The sequence below is a fragment of the Heterodontus francisci genome, chromosome 15 (genome assembly GCF_036365525.1).
Source record: "Heterodontus francisci isolate sHetFra1 chromosome 15, sHetFra1.hap1, whole genome shotgun sequence".
NCBI classification, from domain to species: domain Eukaryota; kingdom Metazoa; phylum Chordata; class Chondrichthyes; order Heterodontiformes; family Heterodontidae; genus Heterodontus; species Heterodontus francisci.
The window spans coordinates 85292604-85320603 of NC_090385.1; the positions used below are offsets into that span (position 1 = coordinate 85292604).

General features: G+C 50.1%; 1 protein-coding gene across 1 annotated transcript in view; it reads left to right on the forward strand.

The window, feature by feature from the left end:
- Window positions 1-28000, forward strand: part of LOC137377935 (sodium/hydrogen exchanger 2-like) — a 332862-nt gene that overhangs the window by 182357 nt on the left and 122505 nt on the right. Inside the window, exons 6-7 of the mRNA XM_068048001.1 lie at window positions 810-899; window positions 4276-4346. Of these exons, the coding sequence (XP_067904102.1) occupies window positions 810-899; window positions 4276-4346 (161 nt within the window). The remainder of the gene's footprint in view (window positions 1-809; window positions 900-4275; window positions 4347-28000) is intronic.

Genomic DNA, 28000 nt, shown 5'->3' on the forward strand with positions numbered 1-28000 from the left:
CTTTACAGCTGACTACCTTTTGAAGTGTAGTCACTATAGTAATGTAGGAAACATATCAACCAATTAGTACACAGTAAGGACACACAAACCGTAATGAGATAATAACCAGTGATGACTGTTGAAGGATAAATATTGGACAGCACACCAGTGAGAACTCCACTGCTCCTCTTCAAGTAGTGCCAGAGGATATTTTATATCAACCTGAGGGCTGACAGGGTTACAGTTTAATGCCATGGCTTATCCAAGATATGGCACCTCTGGCAGCAAAGCACCCTCTTAGTACTGCACCAGAACATCAGCCGAGATTTTGTGCATAAGGCTCTGGAGTGGGGTTTGAACTCACAATTTTCTAAATCAGAGGCAAGTGAGTCACAGCAGCATGCAATTAGCAAAAGCTTAACCTCCCTCTTCAAATTTCTAGCATTGCACCCACAACCTTCTAACTCTGAGGCAAGAATGCTACCAATTGAGACACAGAATTGTCACCTGGAATGGAGTCAATCTTTGACTATGCCATTAGCTAAATGTGATAGTTTTGATCAATTGCCACCTTAAACCTTCCATTGCTCTTGCTTTATCAATTCATACCTATGGCGATCATGCAGCTTGCTTACCGAGAACTGGGTTCATGTTTTTGTCTTGAAAAATACTCTTAGCGCTCATTTTTTAGCCTCTTGCATGTGGAATCTAAAAAGCAGCTAAATAATTGAATACAGACAAAAAGTACATTTTTGTCACATCATTGATGGGTTAACAGTGCTGATATTTACTGAACTGATTACATTTAAATCTTGTCTTCATTGTCACAGGGCATGACAATTAAACCACTTGTAGAGTTGCTAGAAGTTAAAAGAACAAGTCAAGCACCTCCAACTGTAAGTGAGCAGATTCATATTCGGGTAAGTTAAAGCCCTGCTGGAGGCGTCAATCACAATCTCTGCATGTGTTAGTGCAATATTGGAATTATGGTATCTCTATCCACTGATGTGAGTTCTAATATAATGCATTTCCTTTTAGCTTATTGCATCACAGAGTGACTTACACTTCATTTGAGTTTCCTCGTAAGCCTTTAAACTGGGTATTATATAATTAGTAAGGTTCTATGCATGTTTTCTGGTGTTGATTCATGTAATATCGTCACATGTTATTACCAGCAAAATAAGGTTAGAAAGTACTATAGATTAAACAACATGCTTATGTTTGACAATTAAAAATGACTTGGCTATCTCAATAGATTTAATGTGCATCTCATTCACTGGTTACTAAGTGTATGTGAAGTGTCACAATCAGGTTTTCATTCACTGATCATCAGGTTACTGATTTTTCCAAAGAAGGGGACTTAACTCATTAAATCACAAATATTAGCGGTAAGGCATACAAACACCTACACATATGGATAGACTATGACTGCCTACACCTAGCATTAATAGAACTGTAACAACCTCAGAATAGGGCCAGTAGTCTTATCACCCCTTTAACACTGGCAGTGAAGCTGGTGGCATTCAGAAAAGGAGCTTCCCACTATGTACCCAGACTGCCTGCTCACCTGTCTCAAGTGGTAGGCCCCTTTAATGATGGGAAAAGAAGGACCTCATTTGCCATTTTAGGTTAGTGTCTGCGCTGGGCATACTCCAAGCAGTTCCATGTCCGATGGAGCAGGAGAGACGCAACAAATTTAAGTTTTTTATTATTGTTGTGGAACCTGGAGAGGCAGAAGTGGTCCTCTGAGCCCCACAAAACTGATCCGGGCCACTGCCATCCTGGAACCCCTTCATCCTCTGTAGTCGCAAACCTCCGTCCTCTGCACTCAGTGTGCTGGCGGCTGGAGCAGTCCAGTAGGTGGCCCAAATGTGTGTGAGCTGCATCAGGTGACCCACAGCTCACTGGCCTGGTGTTAATGAGGCTGGAGCATCAAGCTTGTGCCCACCTCTTTCCCACAGATATGGGCGATCAGCTAGCACACTCTGCTGGTTGGTCACCCAAAGGCCAATACCCACTGCATGTTGTTCAAATCCCAGACTGTCTACAACTACAGTGGGGAGTTGAAGTTAAAAGGATCAAATGTAGTAATTTCACAAAGTTTGATTATACCTGCGGTAAGTGCCGGATTGTGATTCGCTGAGTATTTCATTTTCAATATTGACTGCAATCACCTCAGCACGATCTTGGATATCTTCATATATATCTCTGCATCAGCCAAGAACATTCTGCCCTCAGCCCACTCAAACACGGACCAACGCAATTTACTCTTTACATTTTCAGATCACTTGTTATTTTGAGCTAAATTCTTGTGATTTCTGCAATGATGGTAAATGATTGAAACAGGGAAGCAGGGAGCATGGCGGCCAAAAAGCATCAACCTTTCCCCTCACAATACACAGCATTCCTGATATGAGTCTTCCTGTTGACATCTCCCATGAATGACATTTTGTTCAGTAAGGTGACAAATGTGCAGAAAAGAATGCTGCAGATTCAATTATTTTATGCTATTCATCTATAACACTTCTGTAGAAGCAAGCAGACAAATATGGCTGACTCGGTCCAAGTACAGGGATTTTCTCTGTAACTCCAACCTTGCAGTCCTTCAGGGAAAGGTTTCATTGTGCAGCAGGAATAACAAAATCATTCATAAAACAACATTTACAATTCATAATCTTCCACCTTGATCACTTTCCTCCCTAGTGCTTCAAGCTGACACAGTCATGGGTCCATACACACACAGGGCTAAATTTTATTCTCCCAGGTGAAAAAAATGGCGGCCCACACATGCCGCCGCGATCTACCGCGCAGCAGCTCAAGACAATATGCTGGTCCCCCCACCCGCCCAATCAGGTGGTGGTGGCAGGCTTTGCAACGCTGACAATGACATCAGCTGCCTGTGCACATTCGCTGGCGCCATTTTTAAAGGGCAGTCGGCCTGCCGCTAAATTTACATATTTAAAACCGTATCCCCCCAAGTACACCGCAATAAAAAATATCACCCCTTCACCCCCTAATAACACTTACAGATAATAGTTGCCCGCTCCCCCCCTAAAAAAGAAATACATGCAAGACTTGACCTCCCTCCCCCGCAAGACTTGACCTCCCTCCCCCAAATTGTTCAAAGTGCAGAGGTCACCCCATCGCCCCTGCCCTATACTATTAATGCACATTTGACCCTGCACCCCCCGCCCCCCACTACACTGAAAATCTTAAGTGCCCACCTTCCCCACCTCAGTGGTGTCAGCTTGTCAGCTTTCCCTGGACGGGAAGGTGAAGGCGCATGAGTGCCGGCTGCCGCTTGGAAGACCCCAGGCAGCAGGTAAGATTGCTGACAATTTGATTTAGATGTATTCATTTTCTTAATTTACATATTCAAAGTCAGGTCTCGTCGCCCAGCGGCGTGGGGCGGGGGGGATGTGGGGTGGGGGGGAAGGGTCGCCATGGAGCCTCACCGCCAGCGGGAAGATCGGGCTTTGGGCTTTGTGGCGAGCCGTTACGGGTGCAATCATTGGCCCCCCCCTCCCCCACTGTGGATCCTGATGTCGAGACCTCAACAATATCCACATGTGCACACACATGTTCATTCTTACATGCTCACAGCTATGAGCACATACGCACATGCATATACACACACATGAACGCGCATGTACACACCCGAGCACATGACCGGGTAGAGAAGTCGATCATGATGCACTAAGTAATTGTTATGACACATTGCTTTTTCTACAGTATTAGCCTGTAGCAGTGGATTGGAACTAACTGAAGAGGAGTTTCCATTTTGAGATCTATTATCTAAAGAAGGCGTTTTAATATTTTAAACTCCCACGCACCCCCATCCTCCCCCACAACCACCATAGCAACAGTGGAGCCCAGTGAACATACTGACATCCCTTGTGCTCAGCATTGCCACCACAGAAATGTTGGGTGTTAAAACCTGAGAAACCAATCCATCATCACTGCCCACTGTGAATAGACTGACCTGGATTTGGATGTATGTATTCAATGACTACTGTCAATGCTAGAAGTGGCAGTGAGCAGCAGGATGCTGGTGCTGAGACACCCCGCTGATCTTTTGCCCTCTGCCTTCCCAGATGTACCCAACATTGGGTGGAATAAGCATGGAAGATGCCACTTTGTACACCCCAATGGACTTGTCAATCATTTCAGCTCAATTATGGTCTCTGAATTTCTTCCTTCAAAAACATGCCTTAATATGTAAGAATTCTCATGAAATATATAATGGCCATGAATAATAAACTGACAGAATGATTTTGTAAAATGTATTTTCTGCAGTTCTTGGATCATTTGTTGGCTGGTATCGAAGACATTTGTGGACATTGGGGCCAATATTACTGGAAAGACAGGTATACAGTTCGTGTGTGTGTGTGTGTGTGTGTGTGTGTGTGTGTGTGTGTGTGTGTGTGTGTGTGTGTGTGTGTGTGTGTGTGTGTGTGTGTGTGTGTGTGTGTGTGTGTGTGTGTGTGTGTGTGTGTGATTTCACCACTAGTGCCCATTTGTGTTAAATAAGTGACAATATTCTGAATGAAGAAAATAATTTTGCAAGTGTTGTATTGTAGAAAATATACCTCATTTGAATGTTCCCGATGATTTCCTATATTTAAAAAAATACTTAAACGTGTGACCATCTTACAGACCCAGGCCAATGATTACACCTCTGACAGTGTATTTGATCATTATTAGACAAAGTAATAGAACTTATAAATTCTGCTAGTGAGAATTAAACATTTAGAGACAATCCAGCCTTTACATGAGACACTCGTTAGAATATGCACTTATTCCTACTTCCCCTGAAGGCATTCGGAATCAACTACATTGTGTGGAGCTGGACTCATAAGTAGGCCTGAGTTGATGGACATGAGTGAACCAGTTGGGTTTAAAGCCAAACATAGCTTTCATGATCATTTTTCTGATGCCAGACCACAAATTACCAGATTTATTGGACTCAGCTTTACAACTTCCAATGCTGGAATTTGAACTCATGACCTCTCGGTTACGAGTTAAATACCATAACCATAGCATGACCATAAGTGACAGGGCCCAGTAAATGTTACCGTTTAGTTTAGTTTAGTTTAGAGATACAGCACTGAAACAGGCCCTTCGGCCCACCGAGTCTGTGCTGACCATCAACCACCCATTTATACTAATCCTACACTAATCCCATATTTCTACCACATCCCCACCTGTCCCTATATTTCCCTACCACCTACCTATACTACTGGCAATTTATAATGGCCAATTAACCTATCAACCAGCAAGTCTTTGGCATGTGGGAGGAAACCGGAGCACCCGGAGGAAACCCACGCAGATACAGGGAGAACTTGCAAACTCCACACAGGCAGTACCCAGAATTGAACCCGGGTCGCTGGAGCTGTGAGGCTGTGGTGCTAACCACTGCGCCACTGTGCCGCCCTGAGACTGTGCAGTCTCAGAATGCACAATATATGAGCTCTTTCCAGGCAGATAAATAAGAAGCAATTTCAACATTGGAAGCTATTCAGCTGAGACCCCCACTGTGTAATGACATCCACAAGCATTATTATTTAAGTTGGTTATCAATCTACGCACAAACCTAAAATTTACTGTTGGCAATTATGACAGACAAACGTTTGATACTAATTGTACGATATTCCTTCTTCCGTTATTTTAGTGGAAGCAACAGCCCAATTAAAACAAACCAGTCAGCACCTGTCATCTGCATGTGCTAAGTGTTTGTCTGCAAATATCAGCAACAGTATCCACAATGTTACAAGGTCTTACAATGTCAGATAATACAACAGAATAGTGGCCTCCCCATCTCACAGGTGACCAAGTTTAAACCCAACCCTTAGGGAAACAGCAGTAAAAATGTCAGACACAGCTAGGATTGCCTTTTCTCTTCTCTAGTGAGGATTGTAAACCTCCAAAGTTATAGTTGTCCCACTTTAGTTTTTTGTATTTGTTTTTTGTGGGATATGGGTGTCACTGTCTAGGCCCTCCCTTGAAATGAGTGGTCTGCTCATTTCAGAGGGCATTTTAAGAGTCATCTGCATTGCTGTGGGTAGATCAGGCCAGGTAAGGACTTCCCTAAAGGACAATAGTGAACCAGATGGGTTTTTGCAACAATCGACAATGGTTGCATGGTCACCATTAGACTAGCTTTTAATTCCAGATTTATTAAGTGAATTCAAATCTCACCATCTCCCATGGTGGGATTCGAATCCATGGCCCTGGAGCATTAGCCTGGGCTCTAGATAACTAGTCCAGTGGCATCAACACTACGCCACTATCTCCCCACAGTTATTCATTTATTTTATTTGAGTACTTCTTGTCTTCCAAATTGACAGGAGACAGACCTGGGATTCTATGTGGTTGCCAGAAGGCAGTTCACTATGATTGGAGTTAATTGTTGTATTATGCAAATTCTGGCTTGAACAGCCATTGCATGGGTTTGCATTTGCAATTCACCAGGTTCAACAAGTCGAGGGCACAGTGGGAATTGACGGGGCTGTGAAATCGACAGACTGGAAATCCTTTAAATATTGAAACAAGACAGCTGCTTCTTTGCTTAAGTGAAAAGCTTTTACTCACAGAACATGCTCTGAAAGGGTGCTTTCACTGCTTCAAAAGTGATTTCCCAAGACTTTGGAAGTCATTTCTGCTACCTCGGACTTTGTTGACTTTGACCTGCGCTTCCCTGCTGTCAACCTTCTGGCAACATGGGAGCAGCTTATGCAACTCTACCATGGACCTCTAATGAGGAACAAAAGGGGCAGCACGAGGAACACTAGCAGCACCAGGAGCAGCAGCAGCAGGAGCAACAGCAGCAGGAGCAGCACCTGCCTTTTCCGCAGGCACATACCGCTCCACAGGACAGAGGGGTGAACTCAGCACTCCAGTCTGAAGGAGGCGATAGTCCCAGCACAGGAGAAACAGACAGAGGATCAGCTATCTGGACAGGATGGAGCAACAGAGTCTCAAGAGGCTCAGACATTTATGGAAACACGTTGCCTCCTGGAACAAGACCTCCTTCCCAGTGGACCAGGTGGGCACGCATTACCAGTGGCCGTCAAGGTCCACACAACCCTGAAACACAGCAGGATTTCAAAATCAGCTTCCCACAAGTATATCTCCCAGGTGAACGATGCCATGTTGCCAAGGCCACCAATTATGTCCATTTTGCAACTCTTGGTGTCAGTCAGAACAAGGGAGCCCTCAGATTTGCTGCAGTGGCGGGATTCCCACAAGTAAGGTAAGAGTGACAGCCCTTGACATCAACGCAGCATTTGACCAAGTGTGGCATTAAAGGCCCGTAACAAAATTGATATTAATGTGAATCGAGTGAAAATTCTCCACTGGTTGGCGTCATACCCTAGCACAAGGAAGATGGTTGTGGTTGTTGGAGGCCAATCATCTCAGCCCCAGAACATTGCTGCAGGAGTTCCACAGGGTAGTGTCCTAGGCCCAACTAAAGGCCTGCTACCCGACCCAAACCTACGGGACCTGACGACGTGTCGGGTTCGGGTCGGGTCGGGTTGGGTTGCACTTCCGGGTCCAGCATTCGGGCTCGGGTCGAGCCAGGTCGGACACGCTCTATCAGAGGTAAATGGCCGTACTGTTAATTTAATTTTTGGACCAGAAAGGTGGTTTTGTTACAGTTATTTTAAGGTTGTGCAGATCGGCAACAAAGTGAGAAACAGAAGGTAAGTTTACTGAAGGTCGGGTCGGGTCGGGTCGGGCGAGGGAAAAAATGGAAGGACTCAGGCCAGGTCGGGCTTGCGTCGGATGTGGTTCTGTCGGGCTCGGGTTGGTTTTTTTTTTTTGCAGACCCGAGTAGGCCTTTGGGCCCAACCATCTTCAGCTTCTTCATGAATGACCTTTCCTCCAATATGGTCAGAAGTGGGGAGGTTCACTGATCATTGCACAGTGTTCAGTACCATTCGCAAATCCTCAGATACTGAAGCAGTCCATACCTGCATGCAGCAAGACCTGGACAACATTCAGGCTTGAGCTTATAAGTGGCAAGTAACATGTGCACATGCAAGTGCCAGGCAATGACCATCTCCAACAAGAGAGAATGTAACCACTTCCTCTAGACATTCAACGGTATTATCATCTCTGAATTCCCCGTTATCAACATGCTAGGGGTTACCCTTGACCAGAAATTTAACTGGACCGGCCACATAAATACTGTGGCTACAAGAGCAGGTCAGAGTCTAGGAATCCTGGGGTGAGCAACTCACCTCCTGACTCCCCAAAGCCTGTCCACCATCTACAAGTCAGGAGTGTGATGGAATACTCTCCACTTGCCTAGATGGGTGCAGCTCCAACAACACTCAAGAAGTTCTACACCATCCAAGACAAAGCAGCCCGCTTGATCAGCACGCCATCCACCACCTTAAGCATTTACTCCCTCCATCACTCGTGCACAGTGGCAGCAGTGTGTACCATATACAACATGCACCACAGCAACTTGCCAAGACTCCTTTGGCAGCATCTTCCAAACCTGTGATCTCTCCCATCTAGAAGGACAAGGGCAGCAGGCGCATTGGGACACCAACACCTGCAAGTTCCCCTCCAAGTCACACACCATCATGACTTGGAACGATATGGCCATTCCTTCACTGATAAGCAAGGGGGTGAAAGGTTATCGCGGGTAGGCGGGAATGTGGAGTGAGATTACAATCAGATCAGCCATGATCTTATTGAATGGCGCAGCAGGCTCGAGGGGCCGAGTGGCCTACTCCTTCTCCTAATTCGTATATTCGTACCTCACTGGATCAAAATCCTGGAACTTCCTTCCTAATAGCACTGTGGGTGTACCCGCACCAGATGGACTGCAGAGGTTTAAGAAGGAAGCTCACCACCACCTTCTCAGGGGCAATTAGGGTGAGCAATTAGAGCTAACCTTGCCAGTGATGCCCACATCCCATGAACGAGTAAAAAAAAAGGTACATGGAGTCATTGTCTGCACAGGTATCCTGAAATCAACCAGGAGTATTCGTTAGTCAAAAGGGATTCCAGTCCCTCAATGTTAAACTGGCATGCAACCAGCAAAATATTATAAAGCATGTCTGTGCAAGATATTCAGAAAGCTGCCTTGATGCCTTCATTCTGTGGCAGTAAAGTGTACCACAGATATTTGCACCTCCAACCAGAGTCGGCGGGGATGTGGCTGCTGATGCCCAAGAGATGCCCTACAGAAATGGTACAACAGAAGCCACATGAGCACAAAAGTGAGTAAGCCATTGAGTTGCTGAATATGAGATTCAGGTACCTAATGGATCTGGGGTATCCTTCAGTAGGCACCATTATTGGTGTCCAGAATGGTAGTGATCTGCCGTGCCTTGTACTGCAGCGAGGACTGACGCTGCAGGAGGAGGAAAGTGTGGACTGCTCTACATTCTGTGAGGAAGAGAAGGAGGAAGAGGAGCAGAATGAGAAGGAGCCTCATGTGGCCATGGTGCCTGCAGCCATTCACCTAGCTGTCAGAGCTGCCTGCAACAGACTTATTCAGGCATGGTTCAGCTAATCTGAGGATGTGCAGGCATATGGCACACCAATCAGCTTCAAAGGCAGGTGAGGGGCAAAAATGGAAATGACTGGATAATGGAGACTTGAAATAAAGATTATGCATCAGCAAAAGCATAAACATTGACAAAAGAAATTGATACATTAAAAGAATTTTAGACACCCAAGTGATATCCCTTGTGAAATCTCAAATTCATTCTCTTCATTTTCCTGTTACTCCGACGTGTAGCCAACCTATGGCTTCAGCAGAGATCGGAGCAGACTGCTAATTCCGCAGAGATAGGGGCAGGCTGCTAATTCAGCAGAGATAGGGTCAGACTGCTCATTCAGCAGAGATAGGGGCAGACTGCTTATTCAGCAGAGATAGGAGCAGACTGCTAATTCAGCAGAGATAGGGGCAGACTGCTTATTCAGCAGAGATCGGAGCAGACTGCTAATTCCGCAGAGATAGGAGCAGGCTGCTAATTCAGCAGAGATAGGGGCAGACTGCTTATTCAGCAGAGATCGGAGCAGACTGCTAATTCCGCAGAGATAGGAGCAGACTGCTAATTCAGCAGAGATAGGGACAGACTGCGAATTCAGCAGAGATAGGGTCAGGCTGCTCATTCAGCAGAGATAGGGGCAGATTGCTAATTCCGCAGAGATAGGGGCAGGCTGCTCATTCAGCAGTGATAGGGGCAGACTGCTCGTTCAACAGTGATAGGGGCAGACTGCTAATTCCGCAGAGATAGGGGCAGGCTGCTCATTCAGCAGTGATAGGGGCAGACTGCTCATTCAGCAGAGATAGGGGCAGACTGCTTATTCAGCAGAGATAGGGTCAGACTGCTAATTCAGCAGAGATAGGGGCAGACTGCTCATTCAGCAGAGATAGGGGCAGACTGCTCATTCAGCAGAGATAGGGGCAGACTGCTAATTCCGCAGAGATAGGGGCAGACTGCTCATTCAGCAGAGATAGGGGCAGACTGCTTATTCAGCAGAGATAGGGGCAGACTGCGAATTCAGCAGAGATAGGGTCAGGCTGCTCATTCAGCAGAGATAGGGGCAGATTGCTAATTCCGCAGAGATAGGGGCAGGCTGCTCATTCAGCAGTGATAGGGGCAGACTGCTCGTTCAACAGTGATAGGGGCAGACTGCTAATTCCGCAGAGATAGGGGCAGGCTGCTCATTCAGCAGTGATAGGGGCAGACTGCTCATTCAGCAGAGATAGGGGCAGACTGCTTATTCAGCAGAGATAGGGGCAGACTGCTAATTCAGCAGAGATAGGGGCAGACTGCTCATTCAGCAGAGATAGGGGCAGACTGCTAATTCCGCAGAGATAGGGGCAGACTGCTCATTCAGCAGAGATAGGGGCAGACTACTCATTCAGCAGTGATAGGGGCAGACTGCTCATTCAGCAGAGATAGGGGCAGACTGCTCATTCAGCAGAGATAGGGGCAGACTGCTCATTCAGCAGTGATAGGGGCAGACTGCTTATTCAGCAGAGATAGGGGCAGACTGCTCATTCAGCAGAGATAGGGGCAGACTGCTAATTCCGCAGAGATAGGGGCAGACTGCTCATTCAGCAGAGATAGGGGCAGACTGCTCATTCAGCAGAGATAGGGGCAGACTGCTAATTCCGCAGAGATAGGGGCAGACTGCTCATTCAGCAGATTTAGGGGCAGACTGCTCATTCAGCAGAGATAGGGGCAGGCTGCTCATTCAGCAGAGATAGGGGCAGACTGCTCATTCAGCAGAGATAGGGGCAGACTGCTAATTCCTCAGAGATAGGGGCAGACTGTTAATTCAGCCGAGATAGGGGCAGACTGCTCATTCAGCAGAGATAGGGGCAGACTGCTCATTCAGCAGATTTAGGGGCAGACTGCTTATTCAGCAGAGATAGGGGCAGGCTGTTCATTCAGCAGAGATAGGGGCAGACAGCTATTTCAGCAGAGATAGGGGCAGACTGCTCATTCAGCAGATTTAGGGGCAGACTGCTAATTCCGCAGAGATAGGGGCAGGCTGTTCATTCAGCAGAGATAGGGGCAGACTGCTAATTCCGCAGAGATAGGGGCAGACTGCTCATTCAGCAGATTTAGGGGCAGACTGCTTATTCAGCAGAGATAGGGGCAGGCTGTTCATTCAGCAGAGATAGGGGCAGACTGCTATTTCAACAGATTTAGGGGCAGACTGCTAATTCAGCAGAGATAGGGGCAGACTGCTCATTCAGCAGAGATAGGGGCAGACTGCTCATTCAGCAGAGATAGGGGCAGGCTGCTCATTCAGCAGAGAAAGGGTCAGACTGCTCATTCAGCAGAGATAGGGTCAGACTGCTCATTCAGCAAAGATAGGGTCAGACTGCTCATTCAGCAGAGATAGGGGCAGGCTGCTTATTCAGAAGAGATAGGGGCAGACTGCTCATTCAGCAGAGATAGGGGCAGGCTGCTTATTCAGCAGAGATAGGGGCAGACTGCTTATTCAGCAGAGATAGGGGCAGGCTGCTTATCCAGCAGAGATAGGGGCAGACTGCTCATTCAGCAGAGATAGGGGCAGGCTGCTCATTCAGCAGAGATAGGGGCAGACTGCTAATTCCGCAGAGATAGGGGCAGGCTGCTTATTCAGCAGAGATAGGGGCAGACTGCTCATTCCGCAGAGATGGGGCAGACTGCTCATTCAGCGGAGATAGGGTCAGACTGCGAATTCAGCAGAGATCGGGGCAGACTGCTAATTCCGCAGAGATAGGGGCAGACTGTTAATTCAGCCGAGATAGGGGCAGACTGCTCATTCAGCAGAGATAGGGGCAGACTGCTCATTCAGCAGATTTAGGGGCAGACTGCTTATTCAGCAGAGATAGGGGCAGGCTGTTCATTCAGCAGAGATAGGGGCAGACTGCTATTTCAGCAGAGATAGGGGCAGACTGCTCATTCAGCAGATTTAGGGGCAGACTGCTAATTCCGCAGAGATAGGGGCAGGCTGCTCATTCAGCAGAGATAGGGGCAGACTGCTAATTCCGCAGAGATAGGGGCAGACTGCTCATTCAGCAGATTTAGGGGCAGACTGCTTATTCAGCAGAGATAGGGGCAGGCTGTTCATTCAGCAGAGATAGGGGCAGACTGCTATTTCAGCAGATTTAGGGGCAGACTGCTAATTCAGCAGAGATAGGGGCAGACTGCTCATTCAGCAGAGATAGGGGCAGACTGCTCATTCAGCAGAGATAGGGGCAGGCTGCTCATTCAGCAGAGAAAGGGTCAGACTGCTCATTCAGCAGAGATAGGGTCAGACTGCTCATTCAGCAAAGATAGGGTCAGACTGCTCATTCAGCAGAGATAGGGGCAGGCTGCTTATTCAGAAGAGATAGGGGCAGACTGCTCATTCAGCAGAGATAGGGGCAGGCTGCTTATTCAGCAGAGATAGGGGCAGACTGCTCATTCAGCAGAGATAGGGGCAGGCTGCTTATCCAGCAGAGATAGGGGCAGACTGCTCATTCAGCAGAGATAGGGGCAGGCTGCTCATTCAGCAGAGATAGGGGCAGACTGCTAATTCCGCAGAGATAGGGGCAGGCTGCTTATTCAGCAGATATAGGGGCAGACTGCTCATTCAGCAGAGATGGGGCAGACTGCTCATTCAGCGGAGATAGGGTCAGACTGCGAATTCAGCAGAGATAGGGTCAGGCTGCTCATTCAGCAGAGATGGGGCAGACTGCTCATTCAGCAAAGATAGGGGCAGACTGCGAATTCAGCAGAGATAGGGTCAGGCTGCTCATTCAGCAGAGATAGGGGCAGACTGCTATTTCAGCAGAGATAGGGGCAGACTGCTCATTCAGCAGAGATGGGGCAGACTGCTCATTCAGCAAAGATAGGGGCAGACTGCGAATTCAGCAGAGATAGGGTCAGGCTGCTCATTCAGCAGAGATAGGGGCAGACTGCTATTTCAGCAGAGATAGGGGCAGGCTGCTCATTCAGCAGAGATAGGGGCAGACTGCTCATTCAGCAGAGATAGGGGCAGACTGCTAATTCCGCAGAGATAGGGGCAGGCTGCTCATTCAGCAGAGATAGGGGCAGACTGCTCATTCAGCAGATTTAGGGGCAGACTGCTTATTCAGCAGAGATAGGGGCAGGCTGCTCATTCAGCAGAGATAGGGGCAGACTGCTATTTCAGCAGATTCAGGGGCAGACTGCTCATTCAGCAGATTCAGGGGCAGACTTCTAATTCCGCAGAGATAGGGGCAGGCTGCTCATTCAGCAGAGATAGGGGCAGACTGCTAATTCCACAGAGATAGGGGCAGACTGCTTATTCAGAAGAGATAGGGGCAGACTGCTCATTCAGCAGAGATAGGGGCAGGCTGCTTATTCAGCAGAGATAGGGGCAGACTGCTCATTCAGCAGAGATAGGGGCAGGCTGCTTATCCAGCAGAGATAGGGGCAGACTGCTCATTCAGCAGAGATAGGGGCAGGCTGCTCATTCAGCAGAGATAGGGGCAGACTGCTAATTCCGCAGAGATAGGGGCAGGCTGCTTATTCAGCAGAGATAGGGGCAGACTGCTCATTCAGCAGAGATGGGGCAGACTGCTCATTCAGCGGAGATAGGGTCAGACTGCGAATTCAGCAGAGATAGGGTCAGGCTGCTCATTCAGCAGAGATGGGGCAGACTGCTCATTCAGCAAAGATAGGGGCAGACTGCGAATTCAGCAGAGATAGGGTCAGGCTGCTCATTCAGCAGAGATAGGGGCAGACTGCTATTTCAGCAGAGATAGGGGCAGACTGCTCATTCAGCAGAGATGGGGCAGACTGCTCATTCAGCAAAGATAGGGGCAGACTGCGAATTCAGCAGAGATAGGGTCAGGCTGCTCATTCAGCAGAGATAGGGGCAGACTGCTCATTCAGCAGAGATAGGGGCAGACTGCTCATTCAGCAGATTTAGAGGCAGACTGCTAATTCCGCAGAGATAGGGGCAGGCTGCTCATTCAGCAGAGATAGGGGCAGACTGCTAATTCCGCAGAGATAGGGGCAGGCTGCTCATTCAGCAGAGATAGGGGCAGACTGCTCATTCAGCAGATTTAGGGGCAGACTGCTTATTCAGCAGAGATAGGGGCAGGCTGCTCATTCAGCAGAGATAGGGGCAGACTGCTATTTCAGCAGAGATAGGGGCAGACTGCTCATTCAGCAGATTCAGGGGCAGACTGCTAATTCCGCAGAGAGGGGCAGGCTGCTCATTCAGCAGAGATAGGGGCAGACTGCTAATTCCACAGAGATAGGGGCAGACTGCTCATTCAGCAGAGATAGGGGCAGACTGCTCATTCAGCAGAGATAGGGGCAGACTGCTCATTCAGCAGAGATAGAGGCAGGCTGCTCATTAAGCAGAGAAAGGGTCAGACTGCTCATTCAGCAGAGATAGGGTCAGACTGCTCATTCAGCAGAGATAGGGGCAGACTGCTCATTCAGCAGAGATAGGGGCAGACTGCTCATTCAGCAGAGATAGGGGCAGGCTGCTCATTCAGCAGAGATAGGGGCAGACTGCTAATTCCGCAGAGATAGGGGCAGGCTGCTTATTCAGCAGAGATAGGGGCAGACTGCTCATTCAGCAGAGATAGGGGCAGACTGCTCATTCAGCAGAGATAGGGGCAGGCTGGTCATTCAGCAGAGATAGGGGCAGGCTGCTTATTCAGCAGAGATAGGGGCAGACTGCTTATTCAGCAGAGATAGGGGCAGGCTGCTTATCCAGCAGAGATAGGGGCAGACTGCTCATTCAGCAGAGATAGGGGCAGGCTGCTCATTCAGCAGAGATAGGGGCAGACTGCTAATTCCGCAGAGATAGGGGCAGGCTGCTTATTCAGCAGAGATAGGGGCAGACTGCTCATTCCGCAGAGATGGGGCAGACTGCTCATTCAGCGGAGATAGGGTCAGACTGCGAATTCAGCAGAGATCGGGGCAGACTGCTAATTCCGCAGAGATAGGGGCAGACTGTTAATTCAGCCGAGATAGGGGCAGACTGCTCATTCAGCAGAGATAGGGGCAGACTGCTCATTCAGCAGATTTAGGGGCAGACTGCTTATTCAGCAGAGATAGGGGCAGGCTGTTCATTCAGCAGAGATAGGGGCAGACTGCTATTTCAGCAGAGATAGGGGCAGACTGCTCATTCAGCAGATTTAGGGGCAGACTGCTAATTCCGCAGAGATAGGGGCAGGCTGCTCATTCAGCAGAGATAGGGGCAGACTGCTAATTCCGCAGAGATAGGGGCAGACTGCTCATTCAGCAGATTTAGGGGCAGACTGCTTATTCAGCAGAGATAGGGGCAGGCTGTTCATTCAGCAGAGATAGGGGCAGACTGCTATTTCAGCAGATTTAGGGGCAGACTGCTAATTCAGCAGAGATAGGGGCAGACTGCTCATTCAGCAGAGATAGGGGCAGACTGCTCATTCAGCAGAGATAGGGGCAGGCTGCTCATTCAGCAGAGAAAGGGTCAGACTGCTCATTCAGCAGAGATAGGGTCAGACTGCTCATTCAGCAAAGATAGGGTCAGACTGCTCATTCAGCAGAGATAGGGGCAGGCTGCTTATTCAGAAGAGATAGGGGCAGACTGCTCATTCAGCAGAGATAGGGGCAGGCTGCTTATTCAGCAGAGATAGGGGCAGACTGCTCATTCAGCAGAGATAGGGGCAGGCTGCTTATCCAGCAGAGATAGGGGCAGACTGCTCATTCAGCAGAGATAGGGGCAGGCTGCTCATTCAGCAGAGATAGGGGCAGACTGCTAATTCCGCAGAGATAGGGGCAGGCTGCTTATTCAGCAGATATAGGGGCAGACTGCTCATTCAGCAGAGATGGGGCAGACTGCTCATTCAGCGGAGATAGGGTCAGACTGCGAATTCAGCAGAGATAGGGTCAGGCTGCTCATTCAGCAGAGATGGGGCAGACTGCTCATTCAGCAAAGATAGGGGCAGACTGCGAATTCAGCAGAGATAGGGTCAGGCTGCTCATTCAGCAGAGATAGGGGCAGACTGCTATTTCAGCAGAGATAGGGGCAGACTGCTCATTCAGCAGAGATGGGGCAGACTGCTCATTCAGCAAAGATAGGGGCAGACTGCGAATTCAGCAGAGATAGGGTCAGGCTGCTCATTCAGCAGAGATAGGGGCAGACTGCTATTTCAGCAGAGATAGGGGCAGGCTGCTCATTCAGCAGAGATAGGGGCAGACTGCTCATTCAGCAGAGATAGGGGCAGACTGCTAATTCCGCAGAGATAGGGGCAGGCTGCTCATTCAGCAGAGATAGGGGCAGACTGCTCATTCAGCAGATTTAGGGGCAGACTGCTTATTCAGCAGAGATAGGGGCAGGCTGCTCATTCAGCAGAGATAGGGGCAGACTGCTATTTCAGCAGATTCAGGGGCAGACTGCTCATTCAGCAGATTCAGGGGCAGACTTCTAATTCCGCAGAGATAGGGGCAGGCTGCTCATTCAGCAGAGATAGGGGCAGACTGCTAATTCCACAGAGATAGGGGCAGACTGCTTATTCAGAAGAGATAGGGGCAGACTGCTCATTCAGCAGAGATAGGGGCAGGCTGCTTATTCAGCAGAGATAGGGGCAGACTGCTCATTCAGCAGAGATAGGGGCAGGCTGCTTATCCAGCAGAGATAGGGGCAGACTGCTCATTCAGCAGAGATAGGGGCAGGCTGCTCATTCAGCAGAGATAGGGGCAGACTGCTAATTCCGCAGAGATGGGGGCAGGCTGCTTATTCAGCAGAGATAGGGGCAGACTGCTCATTCAGCAGAGATGGGGCAGACTGCTCATTCAGCGGAGATAGGGTCAGACTGCGAATTCAGCAGAGATAGGGTCAGGCTGCTCATTCAGCAGAGATGGGGCAGACTGCTCATTCAGCAAAGATAGGGGCAGACTGCGAATTCAGCAGAGATAGGGTCAGGCTGCTCATTCAGCAGAGATAGGGGCAGACTGCTATTTCAGCAGAGATAGGGGCAGACTGCTCATTCAGCAGAGATGGGGCAGACTGCTCATTCAGCAAAGATAGGGGCAGACTGCGAATTCAGCAGAGATAGGGTCAGGCTGCTCATTCAGCAGAGATAGGGGCAGACTGCTCATTCAGCAGAGATAGGGGCAGACTGCTCATTCAGCAGATTTAGAGGCAGACTGCTAATTCCGCAGAGATAGGGGCAGGCTGCTCATTCAGCAGAGATAGGGGCAGACTGCTAATTCCGCAGAGATAGGGGCAGGCTGCTCATTCAGCAGAGATAGGGGCAGACTGCTCATTCAGCAGATTTAGGGGCAGACTGCTTATTCAGCAGAGATAGGGGCAGGCTGCTCATTCAGCAGAGATAGGGGCAGACTGCTATTTCAGCAGAGATAGGGGCAGACTGCTCATTCAGCAGATTCAGGGGCAGACTGCTAATTCCGCAGAGAGGGGCAGGCTGCTCATTCAGCAGAGATAGGGGCAGACTGCTAATTCCACAGAGATAGGGGCAGACTGCTCATTCAGCAGAGATAGGGGCAGACTGCTCATTCAGCAGAGATAGGGGCAGACTGCTCATTCAGCAGAGATAGAGGCAGGCTGCTCATTCAGCAGAGAAAGGGTCAGACTGCTCATTCAGCAGAGATAGGGTCAGACTGCTCATTCAGCAGAGATAGGGGCAGACTGCTCATTCAGCAGAGATAGGGGCAGACTGCTCATTCAGCAGAGATAGGGGCAGGCTGCTCATTCAGCAGAGATAGGGGCAGACTGCTAATTCCGCAGAGATAGGGGCAGGCTGCTTATTCAGCAGAGATAGGGGCAGACTGCTCATTCAGCAGAGATAGGGGCAGACTGCTCATTCAGCAGAGATAGGGGCAGGCTGGTCATTCAGCAGAGATAGGGGCAGACTGCTCATTCCGCAGAGATAGGGGCAGGCTGCTTATTCAGCAGAGATAGGGGCAGACTGCTCATTCAGCAGAGATGGGGAAGACTGCTCATTCAGCGGAGATAGGGTCAGACTGCTCATTCAGCAAAGATAGGGGCAGACTGCGAATTCAGCAGAGATAGGGTCAGGCTGCTCATTCAGCAAAGATAGGGGCAGACTGCTATTTCAGCAGAGATAGGGGCAGACTGCTCATTCAGCAGATTTAGGGGCAGACTGCTAATTCCGCAGAGATAGGGGCAGGCTGCTCATTCAGCAGATTTAGGGGCAGACTGCTAATTCCGCAGAGATAGGGGCAGGCTGCTGATTCAGCAGAGATAGGGGCAGACTGCTAATTCCGCAGAGATAGGGGCAGGCTGCTCATTCAGCAGAGATAGGGGCAGACTGCTCATTCAGCAGATTTAGGGGCAGACTGCTTATTCAGCAGAGATAGGGGCAGGCTGCTCATTCAGCAGAGATAGGGGCAGACTGCTATTTCAGCAGAGATAGGGGCAGACTGCTCATTCAGCAGATTCAGGGGCAGACTGCTAATTCCGCAGAGATAGGGGCAGGCTGCTCATTCAGCAGAGATAGGGGCAGACTGCTAATTCCACAGAGATAGGGGCAGACTGCTCATTCAGCAGAGATAGGGGCAGACTGCTCATTCAGCAGAGATAGGGGCAGACTGCTCATTCAGCAGAGATAGGGGCAGGCTGCTCATTCAGCAGAGAAAGGGTCAGACTGCTCATTCAGCAGAGATAGGGTCAGACTGCTCATTCAGCAGAGATAGGGGCAGACTGCTCATTCAGCAGAGATAGGGGCAGACTGCTCATTCAGCAGAGATAGGGGCAGGCTGCTCATTCAGCAGAGATAGGGGCAGACTGCTAATTCCGCAGAGATAGGGGCAGGCTGCTTATTCAGCAGAGATAGGGGCAGACTGCTCATTCAGCAGAGATAGGGGCAGACTGCTCATTCAGCAGAGATAGGGGCAGGCTGGTCATTCAGCAGAGATAGGGGCAGACTGCTCATTCCGCAGAGATAGGGGCAGGCTGCTTATTCAGCAGAGATAGGGGCAGACTGCTCATTCAGCAGAGATGGGGCAGACTGCTCATTCAGCGGAGATAGGGTCATACTGCTCATTCAGCAAAGATAGGGGCAGACTGCGAATTCAGCAGAGATAGGGTCAGGCTGCTCATTCAGCAGATTTAGGGGCAGACTGCTAATTCCGCAGAGATAGGGGCAGGCTGCTCATTCAGCAGAGATAGGGGCAGACTGCTAATTCCGCACAGATAGGGGCAGGCTGCTCATTCAGCAGAGAAAGGGTCAGACTGCTCATTCAGCAGAGATAGTGTCAGACTGCTCATTCAGCAGAGATAGGGGCAGGCTGCTTATTCAGCAGAGATAGGGGCAGACTGCTCATTCAGCAGAGATAGGGGCAGACTGCTCATTCAGCAGAGGTAGGGGCAGACTGCTAATTCCGCAGAGATAGGGGCAGGCTGATTATTCAGCAGAGATAGGGGCAGACTGCTCATTCAGCAGAGATAGGGGCAGACTGCTCATTCAGCAGAGATCGGGTCAGACTGCTCATTCAGCAGAGATGGGGCAGACTGCTCATTCAGCGGAGATAGGGTCAGACTGCTCATTCAGCAAAGATTGGGGCAGACTGCGAATTCAGCAGAGATAAGGTCAGGCTGCTCATTCAGCAGAGATAGGGGCAGACTGCTCATTCAGCAGAGATAGGGGCAGACGGTTCATTCAGCAGAAATAGGGGCAGACTGCAAATTCAGCAGAGATAGGGGCAGACTGCTCATTCAGCAGAGATAGGGGCAGACTGCTCATTCAGCAGAGATAGGGGCAGACTGTTCATTCAGCAGAGATAGGGGCAGACTGCTCATTCAGCAGGGATAGGGGCAGACTGCTCATTCAGCAGAGATAGGGGCAGTTTGCTCATTCAGCAGAGATAGGGGCAGACTGCTGATTCAGCAGAGATAGGGGCAGACTGCTCATTCAGCAGAGATCGGGGCAGACTGCTCATTCAGCAGAGATAGGGGCAGACTGCTCATTCAGCAGAGATAGGGTCAGACTGCTGATTCAGCAGAGATGGGGCAGACTGCTCATTCAGCGGAGATAGGGTCAGACTGCTCATTCAGCAAAGATAGGGGCAGACTGCTAATTCAGCAGAGATAGGGTTAGGCTGCTCATTCAGCAGAGATAGGGGCAGGCTGCTTATTCAGCAGAGATAGGGGCAGACCTCATTCAGTAGTGAGATGGCCAGATTGCTCATTCAGCTGAGATAGGGGCAGACTGCTCATTCAGCAGAGATAGGGGCAGACTGTTAATTCAGCCGAGATAGGGGCAGACTGCTCATTCAGCAGAGATAGGGGCAGACTGCTTATTCAGCAGAGATAGGGGCAGACTGCTCATTCAACAGAGATAGGGGCAGACTGCTCATTCAACAGTTATATGGGCAGACTGTTAATTCAGCAGAGATAGGGGCAGACTGCTCATTCAACAGAGATAGGGGCAGACTGCTCATTCAACAGAGATAGGGGCAGACTGCTCATTCAGCCGAGATAGGGGCAGACTGCTCATTCAGCAGAGATAGGGGCAGACTGCTCATTCAGCAGTGATAGGGGCAGACTGCTAATTCAGCCGAGATAGGGGCAGACTGCTAATTCAGCCGAGATAGGGGCAGACTGCTCATTCAGCCGAGATAGGGGCAGACTGCTAATTCAGCAGAGATAGGGGCAGACTGCTGATTCAGCCGAGATAGGGGCAGACTGCTCATTCAGCAGAGATAGGGGCAGACTGCTCATTCAGCCGAGATAGGGGCAGACTGCTCATTCAGCAGAGATAGGGGCAGACTGCTCATTCAGCAGAAAAAGGGTCAGACTGCTCATTCAGCAGAGATAGGGTCAGACTGCTCAATCAGCAGAGATAGGGGCAGACTGCTAATTCAGCAGAGATAGGGGCAGACTGCTCATTCAACAGAGATAGGGGCAGATTGCTCATTCAGCGGAGATAGGGGCAGACTGCTAATTCAGCAGAGATAGGGGCAGATTGCTCATTCAGCAGAGATTGGGGCAGACTGCTCATTCAGTAGCGATAGGGACAGACTGCTCATTCAGCAGAGATAGGGGCAGGCTGCTAATTCAGCAGAGATAGGGGCAGATTTCTCATTCAGCAGAGATAGGGGCAGATTGCTCATTCAGCAGAGATAGGGGCAGACAGCTCATTCAGCAGAGATAGGGGCAGACTGCTCATTCAGTAGCGATAGGGACAGACTGCTCATTCAGCGGAGATAGGGTCATACTGCTCATTCAGCAAAGATAGGGGCAGACTGCGAATTCAGCAGAGATAGGGTCAGGCTGCTCATTCAGCAGATTTAGGGGCAGACTGCTAATTCCGCAGAGATAGGGGCAGGCTGCTCATTCAGCAGAGATAGGGGCAGACTGCTAATTCCGCACAGATAGGGGCAGGCTGCTCATTCAGCAGAGAAAGGGTCAGACTGCTCATTCAGCAGAGATAGTGTCAGACTGCTCATTCAGCAGAGATAGGGGCAGGCTGCTTATTCAGCAGAGATAGGGGCAGACTGCTCATTCAGCAGAGATAGGGGCAGACTGCTCATTCAGCAGAGGTAGGGGCAGACTGCTAATTCCGCAGAGATAGGGGCAGGCTGATTATTCAGCAGAGATAGGGGCAGACTGCTCATTCAGCAGAGATAGGGGCAGACTGCTCATTCAGCAGAGATAGGGTCAGACTGCTCATTCAGCAGAGATGGGGCAGACTGCTCATTCAGCGGAGATAGGGTCAGACTGCTCATTCAGCAAAGATAGGGGCAGACTGCGAATTCAGCAGAGATAAGGTCAGGCTGCTCATTCAGCAGAGATAGGGGCAGACTGCGAATTCAGCAGAGATAAGGTCAGGCTGCACATTCAGCAGAGATAGGGGCAGGCTGCTCATTCAGCAGAGATAGGGGCAGACTGCTCATTCAGCAGACATAGGGGCAGACTGTTCATTCAGCAGAAATAGGGGCAGACTGCAAATTCAGCAGAGATAGGGGCAGACTGCTCATTCAGCAGAGATAGGGGCAGACTGCTCATTCAGCAGAGATAGGGGCAGACTGTTCATTCAGCAGAGATAGGGGCAGACTGCTCATTCAGCAGAGATAGGGGCAGACTGCTCATTCAGCAGAGATAGGGGCAGTTTGCTCATTCAGCAGAGATAGGGGCAGACTGCTGATTCAGCAGAGATAGGGGCAGACTGCTCATTCAGCAGAGATCGGGGCAGACTGCTCATTCAGCAGAGATAGGGGCAGACTGCTCATTCAGCAGAGATAGGGTCAGACTGCTGATTCAGCAGAGATGGGGCAGACTGCTCATTCAGCGGAGATAGGGTCAGACTGCTCATTCAGCAAAGATAGGGGCAGACTGCTAATTCAGCAGAGATAGGGTTAGGCTGCTCATTCAGCAGAGATAGGGGCAGGCTGCTTATTCAGCAGAGATAGGGGCAGACCTCAATCAGTAGTGAGATGGCCAGATTGCTCATTCAGCTGAGATAGGGGCAGACTGCTCATTCAGCAGAGATAGGGGCAGACTGTTAATTCAGCCGAGATAGGGGCAGACTGCTCATTCAGCAGAGATAGGGGCAGACTGCTTATTCAGCAGAGATAGGGGCAGACTGCTCATTCAACAGAGATAGGGGCAGACTGCTCATTCAACAGATATAGGGGCAGACTGTTAATTCAGCAGAGATAGGGGCAGACTGCTCATTCAACAGAGATAGGGGCAGACTGCTCATTCAACAGAGATAGGGGCAGACTGCTCATTCAGCCGAGATAGGGGCAGACTGCTCATTCAGCAGAGATAGGCGCAGACTGCTCATTCAGCAGTGATAGGGGCAGACTGCTAATTCAGCCGAGATAGGGGCAGACTGCTCATTCAGCCGAGATAGGGGCAGACTGCTAATTCAACAGAGATAGGGGCAGACTGCTGATTCAGCCGAGATAGGGGCAGACTGCTCATTCAGCAGAGATAGGGGCAGACTGCTCATTCAGCCGTGATAGGGGCAGACTGCTCATTCAGCAGAGATAGGGGCAGACTGCTCATTCAGCCGAGATAGGGGCAGACTGCTAATTCAGCAGAGATAGGGGCAGACTGCTCATGCAGCAGTGATAGGGGCAGACTGCTCATTCAGCAGAGATAGGGGCAGACTGCTAATTCAGCAGAGATAGGGGCAGACTGCTCATGCAGCAGTGATAGGGGCAGACTGCTCATTCAGCAGAGATAGGGGCAGACTGCTTCTTCAGCAGAGATCGGGGCAGACTGTTAATTCAGCCGAGATAGGGGCAGACTGCTCATTCAGCAGAGATAGGGGCAGACTGCTAATTCAGCAGAGATAGGGACAGACTGCTGATTCAGCAGAGATAGGGGCAGGCTGCTCATTCAGCAGAAAAAGGGTCAGACTGCTCATTCAGCAGAGATAGGGTCAGACTGCTCAATCAGCAGAGATAGGGGCAGACTGCTAATTCAGCAGAGATAGGGGCAGACTGCTCATTCAGCAGAGATAGGGGCAGATTGCTCATTCAGCGGAGATAGGGGCAGACTGCTAATTCAGCAGAGATAGTGGCAGAATGCTCATTCAGCAGAGATAGGGGCAGACTGCTCATTCAGTAGCGATAGGGACAGACTGCTCATTCAGCAGAGATAGGGGCAGGCTGCTAATTCAGCAGAGATAGGGGCAGATTTCTCATTCAGCAGAGATAGGGGCAGATTGCTCATTCAGCAGAGATAGGGGCAGACAGCTCATTCAGCAGAGATAGGGGCAGACTGCTCATTCAGTAGCGATAGGGACAGACTGCTCATTCAGCAGAGATAGGGGCAGGCTGCTAATTCAGCAGAGATAGGGGCAGATTCCTCATTCAGCAGAGATAGGGGCAGACTGCTCATTCAGTAGCGATAGGGGCAGACTGCTCATTCGGTAGCGATAGGGACAGACTGCTCATTCAGCAGAGATAGGGGCAGACTGCTAATTCAGCAGAGATAGGGGCAGGCTGCTCATTCAGCAGAGATAGGGGCAGACTGCTCATTCAGCAGAGATAGGGGCAGACTGCTCATTCAGCAGAGATAGGGGCAGACTGCTCATTCAGCAGAGATAGGGTCAGACTGCTGATTCAGCAGAGATGGGGCAGACTGCTCATTCAGCGGAGATAGGGTCAGACTGCTCATTCAGCAAAGATAGGGGCAGACTGCTAATTCAGCAGAGATAGGGTTAGGCTGCTCATTCAGCAGAGATAGGGGCAGGCTGCTTATTCAGCAGAGATAGGGGCAGACTGCTCATTCAACAGAGATAGGGGCAGACTGCTCATTCAGCAGAGGTAGGGGCAGACTGCTAATTCCGCAGAGATAGGGGCAGGCTGATTATTCAGCAGAGATAGGGGCAGACTGCTCATTCAGCAGAGATAGGGGCAGACTGCTCATTCAGCAGAGATAGGGTCAGACTGCTCATTCAGCAGAGATGGGGCAGACTGCTCATTCAGCGGAGATAGGGTCAGACTGCTCATTCAGCAAAGATAGGGGCAGACTGCGAATTCAGCAGAGATAAGGTCAGGCTGCTCATTCAGCAGAGATAGGGGCAGACTGCGAATTCAGCAGAGATAAGGTCAGGCTGCACATTCAGCAGAGATAGGGGCAGGCTGCTCATTCAGCAGAGATAGGGGCAGACTGCTCATTCAGCAGAGATAGGGGCAGACTGTTCATTCAGCAGAAATAGGGGCAGACTGCAAATTCAGCAGAGATAGGGGCAGACTGCTCATTCAGCAGAGATAGGGGCAGACTGCTCATTCAGCAGAGATAGGGGCAGACTGTTCATTCAGCAGAGATAGGGGCAGACTGCTCATTCAGCAGAGATAGGGGCAGACTGCTCATTCAGCAGAGATAGGGGCAGTTTGCTCATTCAGCAGAGATAGGGGCAGACTGCTGATTCAGCAGAGATAGGGGCAGACTGCTCATTCAGCAGAGATGGGGGCAGACTGCTCATTCAGCAGAGATAGGGGCAGGCTGCTCATTCAGCAGAGATAGGGTCAGACTGCTGATTCAGCAGAGATGGGGCAGACTGCTCATTCAGCGGAGATAGGGTCAGACTGCTCATTCAGCAGAGATAGGGTTAGGCTGCTCATTCAGCAGAGATAGGGGCAGGCTGCTTATTCAGCAGAGATAGGGGCAGACCTCATTCAGTAGTGAGATGGCCAGATTGCTCATTCAGCTGAGATAGGGGCAGACTGCTCATTCAGCAGAGATAGGGGCAGACTGTTAATTCAGCCGAGATAGGGGCAGACTGCTCATTCAGCAGAGATAGGGGCAGACTGCTTATTCAGCAGAGATAGGGGCAGACTGCTCATTCAACAGAGATAGGGGCAGACTGCTCATTCAACAGATATAGGGGCAGACTGTTAATACAGCAGAGATAGGGGCAGACTGCTCATTCAACAGAGATAGGGGCAGACTGCTCATTCAACAGAGATAGGGGCAGACTGCTCATTCAGCCGAGATAGGGGCAGACTGCTCATTCAGCAGAGATAGGGGCAGACTGCTCATTCAGCAGTGATAGGGGCAGACTGCTAATTCAGCCGAGATAGGGGCAGACTGCTAATTCAGCCGAGATAGGGGCAGACTGCTCATTCAGCCGAGATAGGGGCAGACTGCTCATTCAGCAGAGATGGGGCAGACTGCTCATTCAGCGGAGATAGGGTCAGACTGCTCATTCAGCAAAGATAGGGGCAGACTGCGAATTCAGCAGAGATAAGGTCAGGCTGCTCATTCAGCAGAGATAGGGACAGACTGCGAATTCAGCAGAGATAAGGTCAGGCTGCACATTCAGCAGAGATAGGGGCAGGCTGCTCATTCAGCAGAGATAGGGGCAGACTGCTCATTCAGCAGAGATAGGGGCAGACTGTTCATTCAGCAGAAATAGGGGCAGACTGCAAATTCAGCAGAGATAGGGGCAGACTGCTCATTCAGCAGAGATAGGGGCAGACTGCTCATTCAGCAGAGATAGGGGCAGACTGTTCATTCAGCAGAGATAGGGGCAGACTGCTCATTCAGCAGAGATAGGGGCAGACTGCTCATTCAGCAGAGATAGGGGCAGTTTGCTCATTCAGCAGAGATAGGGGCAGACTGCTGATTCAGCAGAGATAGGGGCAGACTGCTCATTCAGCAGAGATCGGGGCAGACTGCTCATTCAGCAGAGATAGGGGCAGACTGCTCATTCAGCAGAGATAGGGTCAGACTGCTGATTCAGCAGAGATGGGGCAGACTGCTCATTCAGCGGAGATAGGGTCAGACTGCTCATTCAGCAGAGATTGGGTTAGGCTGCTCATTCAGCAGAGACAGGGGCAGGCTGCTTATTCAGCAGAGATAGGGGCAGACCTCATTCAGTAGTGAGATGGCCAGATTGCTCATTCAGCTGAGATAGGGGCAGACTGCTCATTCAGCAGAGATAGGGGCAGACTGTTAATTCAGCCGAGATAGGGGCAGACTGCTCATTCAGCAGAGATAGGGGCAGACTGCTTATTCAGCAGAGATAGGGGCAGACTGCTCATTCAACAGAGATAGGGGCAGACTGCTCATTCAACAGATATAGGGGCAGACTGTTAATACAGCAGAGATAGGGGCAGACTGCTCATTCAACAGAGATAGGGGCAGACTGCTCATTCAACAGAGATAGGGGCAGACTGCTCATTCAGCCGAGATAGGGGCAGACTGCTCATTCAGCAGAGATAGGGGCAGACTGCTCATTCAGCAGTGATAGGGGCAGACTGCTAATTCAGCCGAGATAGGGGCAGACTGCTAATTCAGCCGAGATAGGGGCAGACTGCTCATTCAGCCGAGATAGGGGCAGACTGCTAATTCAGCAGAGATAGGGGCAGACTGCTGATTCAGCCGAGATAGGGGCAGACTGCTCATTCAGCAGAGATAGGGGCAGACTGCTCATTCAGCCGAGATAGGGGCAGACTGCTCATTCAGCAGAGATAGGGGCAGACTGCTCATTCAGCCGAGATAGGGGCAGACTGCTAATTCAGCAGAGATAGGGGCAGACTGCTCATGCAGCAGTGATAGGGGCAGACTGCTCATTCAGCAGAGATAGGGGCAGACTGCTAATTCAGCAGAGATAGGGGCAGACTGCTCATGCAGCAGTGATAGGGGCAGACTGCTCATTCAGCAGAGATAGGGGCAGACTGCTTCTTCAGCAGAGATCGGGGCAGACTGTTAATTCAGCCGAGATAGGGGCAGACTGCTCATTCAGCAGAGATAGGGGCAGACTGCTAATTCAGCAGAGATAGGGACAGACTGCTGATTCAGCAGAGATAGGGGCAGGCTGCTCATTCAGCAGAAAAAGGGTCAGACTGCTCATTCAGCAGAGATAGGGTCAGACTGCTCAATCAGCAGAGATAGGGGCAGACTGCTAATTCAGCAGAGATAGGGGCAGACTGCTCATTCAGCAGAGATAGGGGCAGATTGCTCATTCAGCGGAGATAGGGGCAGACTGCTAATTCAGCAGAGATAGGGGCAGATTGCTCATTCGGCAGAGATAGGGGCAGACTGCTCATTCAGTAGCGATAGGGACAGACTGCTCATT